General features: G+C 40.9%; 2 protein-coding genes across 4 annotated transcripts in view; both read left to right on the top strand.

Annotated features, from left to right (window-relative positions):
* Positions 1 to 2,082: 2,082 nt before the first annotated feature.
* On the top strand, positions 2,083 to 11,381 carry ctdsp2 (CTD (carboxy-terminal domain, RNA polymerase II, polypeptide A) small phosphatase 2). 2 transcript variants are annotated; one of them, XM_071513136.1, is made up of 7 exons: positions 2,083 to 2,718; positions 5,437 to 5,591; positions 6,889 to 6,987; positions 7,462 to 7,518; positions 8,206 to 8,298; positions 8,684 to 8,869; positions 9,382 to 11,381. In XM_071513136.1, exons 1-7 carry the CDS (start codon positions 2,658 to 2,660, stop codon positions 9,505 to 9,507), a joined length of 777 nt encoding a protein of 258 aa, XP_071369237.1. In that variant the 5' UTR covers positions 2,083 to 2,657; the 3' UTR covers positions 9,508 to 11,381. The 2 variants fall into 2 exon arrangements, with proteins under 2 accessions (XP_071369237.1, XP_071369156.1); XM_071513055.1 differs by having other exon boundaries at positions 2,084 to 2,718; positions 6,886 to 6,987; positions 9,382 to 11,380.
* A 1,254-nt stretch (positions 11,382 to 12,635) lies between these two features.
* The window catches only part of tegt (testis enhanced gene transcript (BAX inhibitor 1)), a 5,444-nt gene continuing 1,102 nt past the window's right edge, over positions 12,636 to 16,977 (top strand). The window contains exons 1-9 of one of the 2 annotated variants that reach the window (XM_071512781.1): positions 12,636 to 12,762; positions 13,443 to 13,549; positions 13,659 to 13,767; positions 14,586 to 14,706; positions 15,238 to 15,286; positions 15,778 to 15,875; positions 16,161 to 16,240; positions 16,373 to 16,473; positions 16,820 to 16,895. In XM_071512781.1, coding sequence (XP_071368882.1) covers positions 13,494 to 13,549; positions 13,659 to 13,767; positions 14,586 to 14,706; positions 15,238 to 15,286; positions 15,778 to 15,875; positions 16,161 to 16,240; positions 16,373 to 16,473; positions 16,820 to 16,895 — 690 coding nt within the window. In that variant the 5' untranslated portion in view covers positions 12,636 to 12,762; positions 13,443 to 13,493. The remainder of the gene's footprint in view (positions 12,763 to 13,442; positions 13,550 to 13,658; positions 13,768 to 14,585; positions 14,707 to 15,237; positions 15,287 to 15,777; positions 15,876 to 16,160; positions 16,241 to 16,372; positions 16,474 to 16,819; positions 16,896 to 16,977) is intronic. The other variant, XM_071512857.1, reaches the window with a different exon arrangement.

Genomic DNA, 16,977 nt, shown 5'->3' with positions numbered 1-16,977 from the left:
GAGTGTGGAGTTGGCGTTGCGCTCTAAATCGTTCAGACTTGTGTTTTGTGTGAAGGTGTGCGGAGAAAATGCCTATTACTTCACTTCACACCATTGTCGCTCACTCTGTGCACTCCGGTGAAATCTCTGTGATCTACTCGACCCTTTCTAAACTTCCAGAGGGAAAACAAAGAGTTGCAGAACCTCAGACCGTTTACCATGCTGTAAATATCTGGGTTCCCCTTGGTCAACCACATCACCTAACACGATGTCAAAGGCACTTTCTATTTATTTGAAGAGCATAAAACAAATCTCTTGCATTTCCAGCTGCTCCAAAAAAATATCACTGTATGCAGTATAGTGAAAACTGGGTGTGCAAAGGCCTGAACAAACACATAGGCCTAATCTGCGGCTGAGTAGGCCTCTGACTTTTTTTTTTCCATTCAAAAACAATAGTAACAGTAACCATGTTTATGTGATTCTTCTAATTAATGACTGGATTTAGGCCCAAATAATTACTGGTTTAGTCTTAATTGGGCTGGCTAAATATTATGATTACCGTCTGTCTTCTTCTACATGAGCTCACTATTCCCAGCAGTCTTACAGTAATGTAATGGTATTAGAGTACGTATGTATTACTGCAGACTATGCTGGGTGATTGCCATAATACAGTGGTTCCCAAAGTGGGCTCCGGGGACCAGCAGAGGTCCTCGAGGGGTTTACAGGCAAAATGACTTATAGTTTAATTTTAATATTATTTCACTCCCTAGAAGTTAGCTCAATATGTAAAGACTATGGACCATATATGTTTCACTGTCCTACTGTTATGTATTTCTGCATGAAATCATATTTAACAACAAAGCTCTTCCCAGATGGCGTTTGTTTTCCTAGCCAGGGAGTCTAATGTTTATCCAATTGGGGAGAGGGGGCGGGGTCCTTCCGATGATTAAAAAAGGCTAATAGGCCCTGAACAATAGGAGGTGACACTTAACTGAGTAACGCGTTACAAATTGTCATTACTTTATCTAGTACGGACTGGTGTAACGAATTGGGCTGCGGTTTAAATTTCGGTATTAATAGTAGGCTACACATACTACCAATCAAAAATACAAGTAGTTAGGCTACTTTTGTTATTAGCCTATCCCTTCTAAATATCCGATTCAAGCTAAATATCCCATCCCCCGATTTGTGTTCAGCATCATTAGCTAGTCGTTGTCCTCTCAGTTGAAGCTATCTTAGATGATAAATAACAAGTGTTTACTTTCTCCGAGGGGAAATATCCTCACTAGTTTTATTTTATGACAAGAGCGAAGGGAAGAGGAGAAAATGGATTGGACATCAACGCTTTTTGCCCCCCGGGTCCCCGCGATAATCCACACACAGAAACTAAGATATCGCGATTTTTGAAGGTAAAACAGGTTGCAACCGGTTGCAACCGTGAATGTTGGGAGTGTAACCATCTTGGGTGTAACAGAAATGTATAGTAACGAGTGTAACCATTTGCTACTCCTGGGGAGAAGGAATCAAAGTAAATTACGTTTGAATTTAGTAAGTAATCTATTACTTCTTTGAAGTAACGAGCCCAACATTCATTAATAACAAAACCATAAAACGCCCCAACGTGTGGCAAGATCTGCCCTGGATTTTTTAAAATATATTTTTAGCCTATTTTTAATTGAATCAAAATCAAAAAGCTGTCGCAAAATGCAGGCAGCGCACATAGAAGACATTTGATCGGCATGTAGAAAAGAAAATCAAGAGAGAGAAATAAATAAATAAATGAATGAATAAATAAATAGACACAAAATAAAACTTAAAAAACAAACGCACGCGGGAGGTTGAAATCCTTCATATGTGTTCATTTTGTTACACAATTTAAGGACACTTTAACCTCTTAACCTTTATTTAAAATATATAGCTATATATTAAAAACAATGTGATCTCATTTGTGAAAGCAGCAGCAGCGCTGGAATGTGTTCAGTGCGGAGCGTGCAGGACAGAGAGGAATGCCTTCGCCACGCCCACTTTCCCAGGCGTCCAATCCGGGGCCAGAGACCGTTTCAAGGCGCCCGCGGAGTCCCAACCGGAGAAAAACAAAGCCTCAGATAACAACAAAACTAACATTTTACACCTAAATATGTCCGGGAATCCCTTTTGATGTAGCGAAAGCTACTCGACTGACTTATTCGTGGTATTTTTCGTCGCTCTCCGTGGCCTTTTCGGCGAGGTTGTTTATCTGTAGTAAGGGGGGACTTGAAACCGCCCTCCCTTGCCCCATTTCCTCGGTTGTTTTCCTTCTCTCGCCTGGATTCTCCATGTTGTTGGTGCAAAAGTGAGGACTTCGCAGCGACGGGAGAGGGGGGCTGCTCAGCGATATTACCAGTAATAGTAATGGTAAACCCGAGACGACAGAGCTGACAGAATCGCAAATAGCCTTCAAAAAAACATATCCAAGTGCCTTGCCCCCTCCCCAGGCGGACCAAGAGAAGAAGCGAGGGGAATAAAGAAACACTGGAACAAGATAAATCCTACTCTCATCCAGGATTGTAAGGCGCGCCTACGGATGACAAGTTACCTCGGCAAATAATTTAGTTAACTTGTTAATAAAACCTAATGAAGGCTGCCCAACAGTGCTCGGGGAAAGGATTTGAGGATTTTGAGGGCTCTGTGATTGTCAGATGGAAAGTTCTATTATCACCCAAGTGCAGAAAGAAGACGTTCAAGTGTCACCGAAAACAGGTAAAACGAGCTTATATTGTATATGCTTTCGAAAATTCATTAATACCCGCCTCGTTCAACGCGGAATTATTTGATTGTTTTTCCCAATCAAGAAATCAATGTATTCAAAAGCCTAGTGCGCCCATTTGACAGTTGAGCGCTGCGGACGTTGGGTTGAGCGCGGTCTTGAAGCGCATTGCCTTTTTTTTTTTGACACTTACCGAGCAGATCTGTAATATTTAGGTCTAATCACTGTAAAATACAGTCCGATACAGATTGATAAAATCGTTAATGTGTTCCTTTGCTATTGATCTTCTGCTGAGAGGCTGTGGAGTTTTTTCCCCCAGTAGTGATCACCTGCATAGATCTATGCAACTGTTGGAATAAAAAATATCGATTCCCTCTTTGAAAGTCTGAATAACATATAACACACGCCTAATTCTATTTTCAGCCAGTTTATTCCGTTGCTCAGTGTAGTTTGCCATCGATCAATTATTATTCTTATCGAATTGTATATAGGCTCAAGTATAAGTTCACTGTCTCCCATTACGCACTCGTTTTGCCATCCAGAGCTTGGCCATTGTTGATCCTGTTTTTGTTTTTTTGAATTGGGTCCTCTTATTATGCAAATCTCTGTCTCTCCTTAAAATGTGTTGATGTGATTATCACTGAGTTCTCAGTGATTTGCTGATCACGACCAGTTCTCCAAATTAAGATTTCTGTATATTTATGTCTATAAGGTCTCAGCTTATGTCTCAGTTTGGCACCATCCCATATAGGCTACTACTAGGTACAGTATGAGCACGTCTGTCACCACAGGCAGCCCTATAGTACAGTGTAAACTATGCTGTTTTGTTCACAGGCTTGGAGGGGGTTGGTTGGGGGGGGGGTGCAGCAACACAGATCAGTGCGCGTCAGTGGCAGGGGAAGGCTACTGCACTGTTCCCATGTTTGTTTGTATTTCATATTGGGAAAACAGGACAGGCTCTGTATAAAATGAGCCAAGTGAAACATAATAGCGGGCAGATGTATAACCGGAGAGGGGCCTGGAGTGGCTGGGGGATTAAAAGGGAGGGAGATGAAGGACCATGTTAGAAATACCAGGTGCCGCGGTATTGACAGTGGAATGCACAAACACACCCCTCTGCACACGCCCATTGTAGCGCCGTTTCAAAGATTTCGTTGTTTGCACGCTTTCCTTTGGCTTGAAAGGGCTGTGCTCATTGATTATGGCTCACTCCGTGGTTGTTAATGTCGTGCATATTGTATGATTGCAGGTACTGTTGTGGTGCGTTTTGCCTCAAGGCGTGTTTTGCACTTGGAAGAGAATTTATAATGTCTTTTTTTTGTATTGCTTGTTTTTTTCTTTTCTTTCTTTTTTTTGTTGATTGAGTGGGTTTAAGTAACATGATGCATCTTGGATTTGCCGGTCTTTCACTGATAAATCGGTTTAGGATTCCTATGCTATTATTATTTTTCTATATTTTTCAATGAAGCCAAGATATAAGCTATGGAGCCTATGTGTTATCTCATACATTTTCCTGTGGGAAATCAATAGACTACAATACACTGACTAGCAGTCGGAAGTCACATCCATGGGATACAAATCATTGCATTGAATGGTTGAAGGCAAGATTTTGAATCTGCTTTTAATGCACACTATCCTATTATCCTGAGGAAGGGTGGTCTCAAGAAAGGCTATTATGTGCATCTGTTGAATGACCACATCAAGGTCCAGTGTCCTTTGTCTCCTAAACATGGAGTTGTGTAACATGATCATTGTCGTGGCTGCATTATGTCTTCGGAGCACTGAGGCTAGGGTCAGAGTGGACAGTGTACAGAGAAAATAAATGAGGAAAGCTCCAAGCAAATATGGACGACTTGTTTATCAACAGTTCCTCTTTCTAGTAGGGCTGTAGTCGGTTTACGATCTCTAATAACAGCATATCAATCAGATTGAATTCTGCCTCTATTTGCAAGTCCTCACACGAAACGCCTGCTAGAGGTGACTTGCATCGCTCAAGAATGTTTTTCCCTTTTCTTGCGCTATGGCAGAAGTCTTGTATAGGGCTGGGACACCCATCTTTACAGTGACTGATCAAAGACCTGCACAGAGCACTGAGGTGTGACTGCCTGCCTGTCTCACTGACTGACTGCACTGACTGACTGCCTGCCTGCCTGGCGGCTCTGGCTAGCTTCAGCCTGCCAGGCAGCCCCGAAAGGTCTCAGAGTTTAAAATGGTTGGAATGTTTTCTGTCTGTGTTTTCTGTTGAAGGTACTGCTGAAAAGTGTGGGTTTTCCCGCCCTCTGTGATTATATAACATGTACCAGCCGTTTCCAGCAGCAGCAGCAGCAACAGCAGCAGCAGAGGCAGGCTCATTAAAAACAGATTTCATGTGCAGGCTGTGCCATCCCTGTAGACGGATGGATAATGCCTTTAGGAGAGGGGAAGCTCATTCTACATATGTGCTGCAAGCCACTGATACCTAACCAGGCTTCATTTTCTCTGAAGAATCAATATTTGTGATTGATTTTTGTAATATTCCTCAGCCCTTTCATCTGTTTACTGTTTGTATTGCATCAAGATCCGTTTTGTGTGTGGAAAGGAAGGAGTAAAATTAGGTGTAGGTGAACTGGGTTGTTGATAGGTAATTAGAGGCCCCACTTACTGCATTCCCATGTTGAATACATGCAGCTTTAGTTTTCTCATGAAAGTCTCTCTTTCTCCGCACTTAACAGGCCAGGTGAGCCGGTCCTCCCTGAAACAGCCTAGGAGCTGTAACATCTTCAAAGCGCTCTTCTGTTGCCTCCAAGCTCAGGATGGCCCCAAACCACCACCACCACCTTCCCAGCATGCCTTGCTGGAGTCACAGGAAAATGGGGCGGTTGTCAAGGTAACACTATTCTTATTCCAGCAATAATTTGCACCTTTGAAAACAATTTGAAAAGCTCACATCAGTCCTTCCTTTATTTTTTTATTTCCTTATTTCTTTCTTTCCTTATTTATTTTTAACATTTTACTTCCTCATACCCACATACTATTTGTCATAAAACAAACAAACAGTGTTTGGATAGTTTGCCCATCTGGAGGAATAAACTGAACATGTCGTTGTGAAAATGTGTTTATTATTGTCTTGAAGCAATATTTTTATAACTACATAATAAAACCAGTAGTGCACCTGTTGTGAACATCTTGAACACTAACCACAACTGTCTGCGGATATGGAGTCGCTTTGATGTTCACATTTGATCCTCCAAGGAAGATAAGAACAACAGAGTGACTATCAATCCTTTAAGCAGACAGTGAGCGCCTCCAGAGAATGGGGCATTGTGCGGCGAGTAATTGCTGAGGTGGAGAGAACATAAAGCTTTGAGAGGTGTTACCCGTGGCTGGCCAGGCTGGTGAGCCTGTCAGCTTGGTTAGGTCTCTAGCGCCATGTAAGGGGCATTTTAATGAGATGCCATGTTTGTTCACATTGAGGAGTGTCCTCCAGCAACAGGAGCAAACAGGAAGCAGCATCTGTAAGGCCTGGTTATTGTCTGGCTGGCTCCCACTGAAATGAAACTGAATTAAATGTTGGCGCCTATGGGGTGATGTTGTATTGTTTTCACTGTTCTGTTAGTGAAAGAAGATTGTTGTTACTTATGTATATTATTATCTCAATCTTATGCCTTCCTTAATGGATAAGCTATTTATGATACATAATATATTAATTATACTTAATTTCTGTTGATAATGCTCACAAAGAGCTCAGAATGAGCTCATCAAAATTGGATATCTGAAAATAAATAAATGATATTATATTGAGTTAATACGCTCTCTGTGTAGGTGACTAACTGTAGAATTTAGTGCAGATTCTTTTGAGAAGTCCACAACTAAAATGCTAAACATAAATATGCTAAGCCTGAGTATTTGTATTATATAAGCCTATACAGAAAGGCATTAAGTTTATTCCTTCAATTTATTCCTTTATTCCTTCATTTGTTCATCATACAGTGCCCAATGCCAAGCCTCTCTAAATCACTCAGTCTTGTCTAAATACCCAGAGGTAAAATGAAGGGGCCAAGGTATTATTTTCACGTATATAACTGGACTATAGGGACTAACCATGTTCCTTTGCCACAGATATGACAAATGATATATTTGACAATGCCGTTGTGAAAGACAGTCTTTCTGCGTCTCCTCAGCAGTCTGAGCCCAGCCTACTGCCTGAGATGACGGCCGAGGACCAAGGGAAGATTTGTGTGGTCATAGACCTGGATGAGACCCTGGTGCACAGCTCATTCAAGGTAGAAAATCATAAATGTGCTTGATCACCAAACAAGTTTTTCTGTTATTTTTGTCTTCAAGTTTTCTTGTTGTTCCCCCACTCAACTTGAATGAACCGATACTGATACTGTGAGAGCTTCTTCTGATTCACTAAAAAATACCAAACATGCTTGGGTAACATCAACTAAATTCTATTCTGTTTACTTAAGGTATATGTAATGGCAGCCCATGGCAGTGGTGCATTAGTCTGTTTCTGCTCTGATTGTTTGTCAATCTGTGTTAGAGTTTCTTCGAGTTCACTAAAAACGTCAAATATGTTTGGGGAACATCAAGTGAATTATATTCTGTTTATGTAGGCTATGCACTGTGATTTATGGCAGCCGTGTGGAGCCTGGCTCTAAGTGTTCAGATGTTATGTAATGCCATGTGAATGTACACAGCGCGGCTCATGTGAATGAGCATGCCAACCATCTCCCTCTGTGTTCTCTCTCCAGCCTATTAGTAATGCAGACTTCATCGTGCCTGTGGAGATAGAGGGGACCACACACCAGGTAGAGTACTGTGTGTGTGTGTGTGTTTGCCGTAGAGGGGAGGGGGTTGTGTTTGTGTATGTATGTTGATGTGTTTGCAGCGGTTGCCGAGCTGAAAAGGGATGGGTCTTGTAACTGATCGGCCAGGTTTGCTATTATGGGTGTTAGGAGCCCTCTACTGGCCGGATGTTGACTCCAACAGGGAAGGCAAATGGAAGTCGATGCATCAGCAAGAAAATGAGTCATTTCAGCCTGGTTCATCTAAAACTTCATTAATAAGTTATGCAAGACACATAACCGCTGTTATATGCATAACAGAGAAGATGTAGAAAAATGCCCAACTAGCACGGTGTACTGGACTATTTGGTTCAACTGGGGCATAGAGCTGCTCGCTGTGTGGGACATGTGGTAATGCACTTAACTGATACATGTGATTCCTGGGACCCCCTGCGCTGGTAAGGACTCCTCTTTGTGGGCCTCTGCCTGGTTCAAGTAATCCAGGATAGGCTGGTTAACACCGGCACGGCCTATTCTTGATTACTTGTTTCAGGAACTGGCCGTTAGCAACTGACGGGTGGACACGCACTGTAAGAAGTTCATCGTACGAATGTGTAGCAAAGACATTTACATAACTAATTAATTATAGTGTTACAGGTTGAACAATTTATTTTACGGTTTATTTGTTCGCTCACACCTGCTCTTTTACAGGTGTATGTACTGAAGAGGCCGTATGTGGACGAGTTCCTGCAGAGAATGGGAGAGTTGTTTGAATGTGTTCTGTTCACAGCCAGTCTCGCCAAGGTACTTCACATCAGATAGACACTCCAATAACATTTCTTATTATTTTTATCACCAAATGTCTTTGATTTGATGTTTGATGTTATGTCTGATCTATGAGATGTTCTTCTTTTTTTCTCTTTACTATTAGATGTCCCCTTACTGTGATAGCAGCCGCTTATCATGCTGTTAGTCACTTCAGTAGCCCCCCCCTCTTCATTTTTAATTAAAGCCTTAGTTTGTTTCTATGCTCATCAGATGAGTAGATTTTTGATGTGTCGAGCAATTTCCGTCTTGCCCAAGCAGACACTGTATGTAGAAACCGCTTGCTTAGCCCGACCTTACACATCACACCTCTTTCCCTTCCTTCTTCCTGCTTTTCCCCCATTTCGTCCCTGGCCTCTGTCAGTATGCAGACCCAGTGACGGACCTGCTGGACCAGTGTGGTGTGTTCAGGACCCGGCTATTCCGGGAATCTTGTGTCTTCCACCAGGGCTGCTATGTCAAAGACTTGAGCAGGCTGGGCAGAGACCTCCACAAAACCCTCATCCTGGATAACTCTCCTGCCTCCTATATCTTTCACCCTGAAAATGCTGTGAGTTTCATTCTACTACTTAATCAGGATGGAAAATGTCTATGGCGATTTGAATGGTTTGATTACAAAGTGAGATGCCCACCATTTTTAGCCCCAACATGGATATATCATGTTTTGGAAAAATAATCTTTATTTCTTCCAGATTTCTATGCAAGTGTACTGTAAATGCACACAAGAAACATTCAAGGCATATTGAGGACTGATTTGAATCCTACACCTCTGTTAAATTCAGATTGCAGTCTTTTTTTTGGGCATTTTCATGCTTTATTTGACAGGGAGATAGTTAGAGACAGGAAGGTATGGGAGAGGGAGAGAGAGAGGGGAGTACACGCTCTACTCAGTGAGCCACCAGGGCGCCCCTCAGACTGCAGTCTTCACACCTGTGTTTGAACGTGGCTCAGAGCCCCATGTGGACACAATCCAGATGCAGCTTGTATTTGGATTTAGTTAAATCGTAGTTGCAAAGGGGAGGGGCAACAATTTATCTGTAAGTGACTGTTTGTTCTCCTCAGGTTCCTGTGGTGTCGTGGTTTGATGACGTGGACGATGCTGAGCTGCTCAACCTCCTGCCTGTGTTTGAGGACCTTAGTCAAGCTGATAATGTTTACACCCGGCTGGACCAGCTGCGAGGACCTTAGCTCTCTAATTCAGGAGGGACCTGCTCAGCTCCTTTTAGAGCTCCGCCTTGAAACCTCCTAAACTACAATAGTCCCACATGTAGAGAATAGATACTCGGGTCGATTTTCCAGACTTAGAGTTGTTTTCCCAGCCTCTACACAACATTTCTATTTAGAAAATTGTATTGGTATAGGCTTATGGAAATTCCATGTCTGGAAACTTACACACAGTGTCTTTGGTTTAACCTAAAACATAGACTGCAACCTGAGGCCTTTCCTCTGAACCTCAGTGCTGACAATATAGACAACCACTGTTTGAAAGCACTATCAGAAAGAGTGGGAAGCAACAACCAAAGCAGTCCAGTAACAATCACTCCAGCGAACATGCATATTAAAGTGGTTCTTTTGCCAAAGCAGAAGCCTGCCTGCCCTGACTTGACTTTGGGACATTGTTATTATTGTGCCTTTAAGGAACAACAACAAAAAAAAACATCAGCTCATTTTTTAAAAATTTCCAACAGGTTTTATACATTTTTTGTTTCTTTTTCTAGTTTGTTTTTTTAAGGAAATCTATTTTTAAACAGTAAACTGGTTCTTCTATGCAACCCAATTCTGTAATTACATGGACAATACCTCTTATATAGCCAGTCGGTAATTGCATTCAACAGATGTAAACATTAGCCTTATTTAACTGTAAATGAGCAGCGAAACAAAGTGTATTTTACTTCTTTGTACTGTAAAGATAATCTTTTCTATAAAACATGCAGCATACAGTACTAGTATGTGGTCGGGTTGATATTTGATTATATTGGCCAGGAGTGAAGTCAGTGGGGCTAAATCTTTCCTTTTGGAATTCCTCTGGTCAGTGGAAAGCAGACACACTGGAATACGTTGGTGGCACATAGGATGGCCATACATGCCACGCTGTTCAGTCAAGGTTAAGTCTAATAACTCATTTGTCCTAATGTTTGTAATGTTCATTACTAAATGACAAAACTTGCACTTGTTTTATATTGACAGTGCTAAAAGTGACAACTGTGCCTTTGAAATTCGGACGGAGAATAGTGTTCTGCCTGAGCGGAGATTTGCAGGCCTACACACTCTGATGTGTCATGCTGAGCGTGAGAAAAAACTGTCAAGATCAAGTGTAATGCCATGTGGCTGTGGTACTTGCAGTGCAACACTTGAAAATATCATCAGATTTGATGAATATTTTTTACTGTTTGAGTGTTTTTCCTGTATTTATTGGCCAATAACTATTGTCCAGTACCTCTTACTGCTGAACATTTTGGATTGTAATCTATTTGCCTACTTTGTTGCTGGTCTGGTGTTTAATAACTAACCATCTAGTTTTGTTCGTGCCTTCCAGTAATTTATGTTAAATGATACCAGCTGTTAAGAAAGACATTGCTGTCAAAGTTCACAGACAATTTAAAAAGTTAAGGGGTTAGATAAAATCAATTAACAAATAGACCTAAATCCAAGATGCATTCAGTCGTGCAAGAAAACCACAATGTCATCTGTATTTTCATCAGAATTTTATAAAAGCTGAGATTTGGTGGGCTTGGTTCTTGGGTAATATCAAGGTTGTTCTATGATGTTTAATGTTTGATGCAATTATTGCCTGCATGTTGACCACTAAAATATGAAAATGTACCAGTTATGATGAATGACCAAAAGTATTTGTTTAGACAGTGATGATTCAATTGTCTGCTTAGCGTCTATCAGAATAATTAAAAAAAAACGAATTTGTCTATCCGATCAGACCAAAATCCTAAGTGACAAGGTGCTAAAATAAAAATTGATTATATTTTACTGTCTGTCTGTGTTTTTTCCCCTAAAGTAACACTGAAAAACAGTCGTCCCATCACAGAACCTGAATGTATAGCATTTTGTGCTGCACCTCCATAATGTTGTGTTGGCCTTGCTTAATGTATAGCAGTGCAATAAACAGCCGACAGTTAAATTTGTAGCTAAACGCTGTCTTTTATCATGATAGTAAATCAGCTTCTCTGTTTCATACTCAAGACTGATAGAGACCATAAACATTTGTGGTCGAGTAAACGTTTGTTCTCCTCACTTTCCACTCAGTTTTACAGTAGGCCACTTTTTGCTACAGTCAAATAAATCAAAACTCTTAAATGAGCTCTACGAAATAGCACTGAAAAATTCATCAGTCTTGGAGTTGGTTGGCAAAAAATTGGCTTTTAAATTAAATGGTAGGGTTTGCTTTCCATTTAATTATACTGTAAGTAAATAGGCTGTGGGTTTAAAATAATAATAATAATAAAAAACCCTCACATATAGTCTACAAATATAGCCTGCTTTTACATATAGATGACATTCATTCTAAAATTTGACCATTAGACATTTCCTCCTATGCAGTTTTAAACATATTCATATTTTCATGTATATCCAACATTTATTTGGCCACTCAAAATATATTTTGAATGAATCTCATATGCAGGCACATTTTGGTGTATTTTTGCACATGCTGAAACGTTATCTGTGAAATGTAGTTTTTCCATATGGGCCCACAGTGAAAATGAGGTGAAAATGACTTGCTGAGCTGTTAAACAAACTGCCTCGACACAAGGTATGCAAGTCACCTCGCTCCACTTGCACCCTGCCAGAACATTGTGACTGACATTTTAACACGCTCATTTGCACTCCTACGGATCAATTTGCATCGCCCCCGCATTTATTTCCATTTTATCGGAGCAATCACGAACCGAGCCGAGTCTCCGTTTCATGGCGTCTGTGAGGAAACTCAAACTTTGAGGCCACTAACTATCAAGCGAATCCTTTCAGTTTCTCATGGTGTAGTCTCCAAAACACGATGCCGGGCCGGCCGGGCAAGCCTTCATAAAACAATGCGCATAATACTATAACATCGACATTTCTATGGCAGCCATTTTAGGTGTACCGGGGAGATTACCGTGACACACCAGGAAGTGCCGTTTATTTCTATTTAGATTATATGCTTTCTCAGAGTCCCTGCTTGCATTAAACAGTAATGGAACTGGATAAAACAACTAAAACTATAAAATATCCAATTTATGATTCCACTATCAGTCGATACTACTGGATGACTCGTTAGCTTTTAGGTTCTACTGGATTAGGACTACAATTTTATGGGCGTTGCCTTGGTGACATCACCATGTTACTGGGCGCTGACTGACATGTACTGTTTTAAAAACAAAAAAATAAGAGTAAAGCAGGAAGGAGAAAGGGAGTCTGAACGAAATCTGGGAGGAGAGGAGAGGCGAGTGCTGAGTATGTTATGTCCGCATTTTGTGTATTATGGCCTCAGTGTGCTGTATTTCTATTAGCTATAAACCAGTATCGTCTGTCGACGAATGGACGAAACGTCGAATTGTGTTGACAGATTAGCAAATGTTAGCTAGCCATCTTGGTCGTTAGTTAGTCCTAGCTAGCAACATTAGCTAGCGTTAGCTATCAGTCGATATCATGCGTCAGACACAGTTTGTCGCTAATCTCTTTCAGATATATAAACGTTCATCGATTATCCATACCTATTTGTAGAAAGATGTTTATTATGAATTCAATGCATTAGTCTTGACTTCGATCGTAATTGTAGCTACTTGATAAAGTAGGTTATGAGCAAGCCTGTTAGCGTGCTAACCATGATGGTGTGCCAGTGAAGGCACTCACCGCTTGACGATATTTTAGCCTGTTGTGTAACGTTACAAAACCTAATCTAAAACTACGCACTTCTATTCCTGTCTGATCTGATCTCTGACCTTCATGTGTTATCCATTAGCAGAGATTCATTACTCAAAGAAATGGTTGCTCCTGTTGGCAAGCTAACTAATGAGTACTGTTAACAAGTGTGAAAAAGTGTTTGTAGACTGTGGTCGCAGCATAGTTTCGATCCTGAACATTACAGTGCCGCTGACAATAATACCATCACTTTCACATAATGTTTTTTTCAGGAGGTAACGTCCAAATAAAGATCTGTACAGATCTCAATCCCCGGTTCCAAAATGAACGTGTTTGACCGCAACATCAACTTTGATGCTCTCTTCAAGTTCTCCCAAATGTACGTACGCAAGCAGTAGTGATGTGCAGTATGTTAGTCACACACTTTATCAACTAAACATCAGTTTCCATGGCCTCAAAGGTGTTTATAGTATTCTTGTTTTTTCCAGCCCTCATTCCACCCAGGTGCACTTGAAGAATGTCTACTCCAGCCTGGCAGTGTGTATGTTCGTGGCTGCAGCTGGCTCCTATGTCCATGTTGTCACTCGCCTCTTTCAGGTAACATTAACAACAATTATTATTAAATTATCATAACAGAAAATTCAGTCTCCAGGTTGAAAAACTGCTAACATGGAAACTATAATGGAGATTAATTATTAAATGTGATCAGACTCTGTAATGCTGACTTCTTTTGCAAGGAAAATCTAACCTCTTTAGTGCATTAAGTTCACTTAATGTACTAAATTACCTGTATCAATATCGTTTTGAGACTTATTGTCATTTGCAGGTATGTATCTGATGATGAAAATTCCTTGTCAGAGTCTGAATGTGGGTATGTGTTAAGAGCAAAAATGGATCACCATATGTTGGAAATATTTTGCTTACAACTCAAGTGACGTCAAACAAGTACAAAACTGTACAAACTTTTCCTTTTGGTTTTTTCCGCTCCTCAAAGTAATATGACCAACTGATCAGCTCAAAAGAAATCAGTAAATCTGCTCTGATTTGGCCCTCTTACTGCTCTACAGTGGGAATATTTCCCCCCGGCACTGCAGGCACAGTGAAATCATTGCCAACACCCCGGGATAAAGTACAGATCCATTATGTAAATATGTGAATAAGGATCACAGTAATATGTTGATTCAGAGAGCTTCTACCTCCTAGTGTGAGAACTACTGCACCATTGTAGTAGGACTGAAGGAACAAGGTTGAAACTGGTCATTACCTTGATTTCTGGTGCAGGAAAGTGGAATAAAATATTTTTTGCTCCCAACATTTGGACACATAATCATGATTGCAATATTTAGTACAGTAATTGGGTTGAGGATGTCAGCCATAATTGTGCTGCCCTAACTCCACTCTGCACTTGTTCTCAGGGAGGCGTGCTGTCTCTGCTGGGCTCCCTGGGGATGATGTTCTGGCTGGCCATGACGCCACACAACTCCGAGACAGAGAAGAAGAGACTGGCTATCCTCGCAGGATTTGCCTTCTTCACAGGTAAACTGATGCAGTTAAGGCCATTGTAACAGATTAAACCACATTTGACCTCCTTTTTGCACACAGGATTCTGGATAAGTCCTCGTATTATGTGAGGGTCTGACTCAGAATTAGCTTTTTATATGCATCTTCCTCTTCCCGATCCCAATATCTCTGTGTACATAATACACATAATATAGATATAGTAGACATAGTATGTAATATTTGAATGTTACCATGGAGAGCAAGCTGGCATTGAATACAAACCAACAGCAAATGAGATAAGATATGTACCTGCATCATTATCCTGGATATCATTGGTTTATCCCAAGTACGATACTCAAAGGTTTCCAATCTGTAAAAGAACTTATGTGGGTTATTACTATAAGAAATTTACATGCACCAGGTCATAATGGGAGTGCTTGGGTATCGCGACTACTGAGACAATGTTGGTGAGCATAAGCATGTGAACGTTGCCAGGGTTTGTTAAATATAAATCCCATAAGAGTCTAAAGAGTGTTCCCCTCCCTCCCTCCCTCCCTCCCTCTCCAGGTGTTGGCCTTGGCCCTGCGATGGACTTTGTCATTGCCATCAATCCGAGGTATGTGAACGATTACCTAGTCCCAACAACATCTGCGCATGAGCAGTTACTATTTGACTGAATGAAAATCAAACAAAATAAAAACAAAGCTCATGAGGAAAAGGGAGTGAAATCTTCTTTAATTCCACATGTCAGTTACATATGTTTGCTGATCACCAACAGCCTTGGACTTTAGGCCCAGCTGTGGAAGTGTCCTTTTGCAACGTCTCTTTTTAGCCTTATGAAATTTGTTAATCATTTTCCTCAGAACCTAGTAAGTTTAGCTGTCATTCTAGCTTTGCGATGTGTAATTGGCACAGAATTCAGCAGAAAAAGGGGTAAAGTGTAACATTAAAGTGGTGAATTAGGACTGAACTCCACACTATGAAACTATGAAACCCTCAAATGGTAGCCATCTGACAAGTCAGTACACATGTAATTAGTCCTCAGTGTGTGATTATTCACAACCCTGAATTGACTTTTGGTGCGTTATCTCTTTGTTTTTTCCACAGCATCATTGTGACGGCTTTCCTGGGAACTTCCATGATTTTCATTTGCTTCACTCTCAGCGCCCTCTATGCCAAGCGCAGGAGCTACCTCTTCCTGGGAGGTACAGGCATTTTATTAATGTCATGATCCATAACAGACATTCAGTAACACAGTTTTCTATTCTATTCTATTCCAAAGCCTTCTATAAAATACAGCACAAACACAAAACACTTCAATTGAATCCCATTTATGTCACTCATACTGATGTTACTGTATAAGCAATTTGACACCAAGGTCTCACTCCAATATGTTGAATTTCACCTTTTTCCCCCCCAGAAAAGTATAGTATAACCTATGACTACCCCCCCCCCCCCTTTTTTTTTTGTTAATTTATTTTTCTCCTCAGGCACTCTGATGTCTGGTCTCTCCATCCTGTTCCTGATGTCTGTGATGAACATGTTCTTTGGATCTGTGATGCTGTTCAAGGTAGCTGAACCGAGCTCCACCACTGCTCACTGGAATTTTTATCAGCTGTGGGAGTCAGTTCTGACATGTTGAACCGCGCCTTGTAAATCAGCTTTTTCTGTGTTTCTCCTGTTCTCTGTTCCATTCTAACAGGCACACATGTACCTGGGGCTGGTCATCATGTGCGGGTTCGTCCTGTTTGACACTCAGCTCATCATCGAGAAGGCAGAGAACGGAGACAAGGACTATATCTGGTGAGGAGTTGTATTGTGTGAGGCAGAACCTGCTCCACGTGAGCCCTTATCTGCACGCTCACGCCTGCTGATAACCAAACAGCATGCAAATTGGGGGAAATGAAGATATCAAGGCTCATTCAAAGTGAGATCTACCGTCTGGGGTGGAACACCTATTATTAAAAATATGACCGACAACAAATTTTGGTACTTTTTAATGGATGTTACAGAATTATGTCTTTGGTTGACAATTCGATAACTTTTACAGCCTAGATGCTCTGTATTTTATAGATGGTGAATGATTTTTTTTTCAAAAGGCACAAGAGTTCATTTCATAAGGATTTTGATATATTCTTGTTTTTTAAAGGCACTGCGTGGACCTGTTCCTTGATTTTGTCACCATCTTCAGGAAACTGATGGTCATCCTTGCCATGAACGAGAAGGTACTGTGTTTTTTTCATAATCCTCATCTTTTGAAAGTTAATGCCTTTCATACTGATTATTTTAATGACTGTTAAGATGTCA

The sequence above is a fragment of the Centroberyx affinis genome, unplaced genomic scaffold (assembly GCF_046629955.1).
Source record: "Centroberyx affinis isolate AG114_WGS23_722 - 3 ecotype Tasmania unplaced genomic scaffold, CSIRO-AGI_Caff_v1 ptg000024l_1, whole genome shotgun sequence".
Taxonomy (NCBI): Eukaryota; Metazoa; Chordata; class Actinopteri; order Beryciformes; family Berycidae; genus Centroberyx; species Centroberyx affinis.
This window is presented reverse-complemented; position numbering and strand designations above follow the sequence as displayed.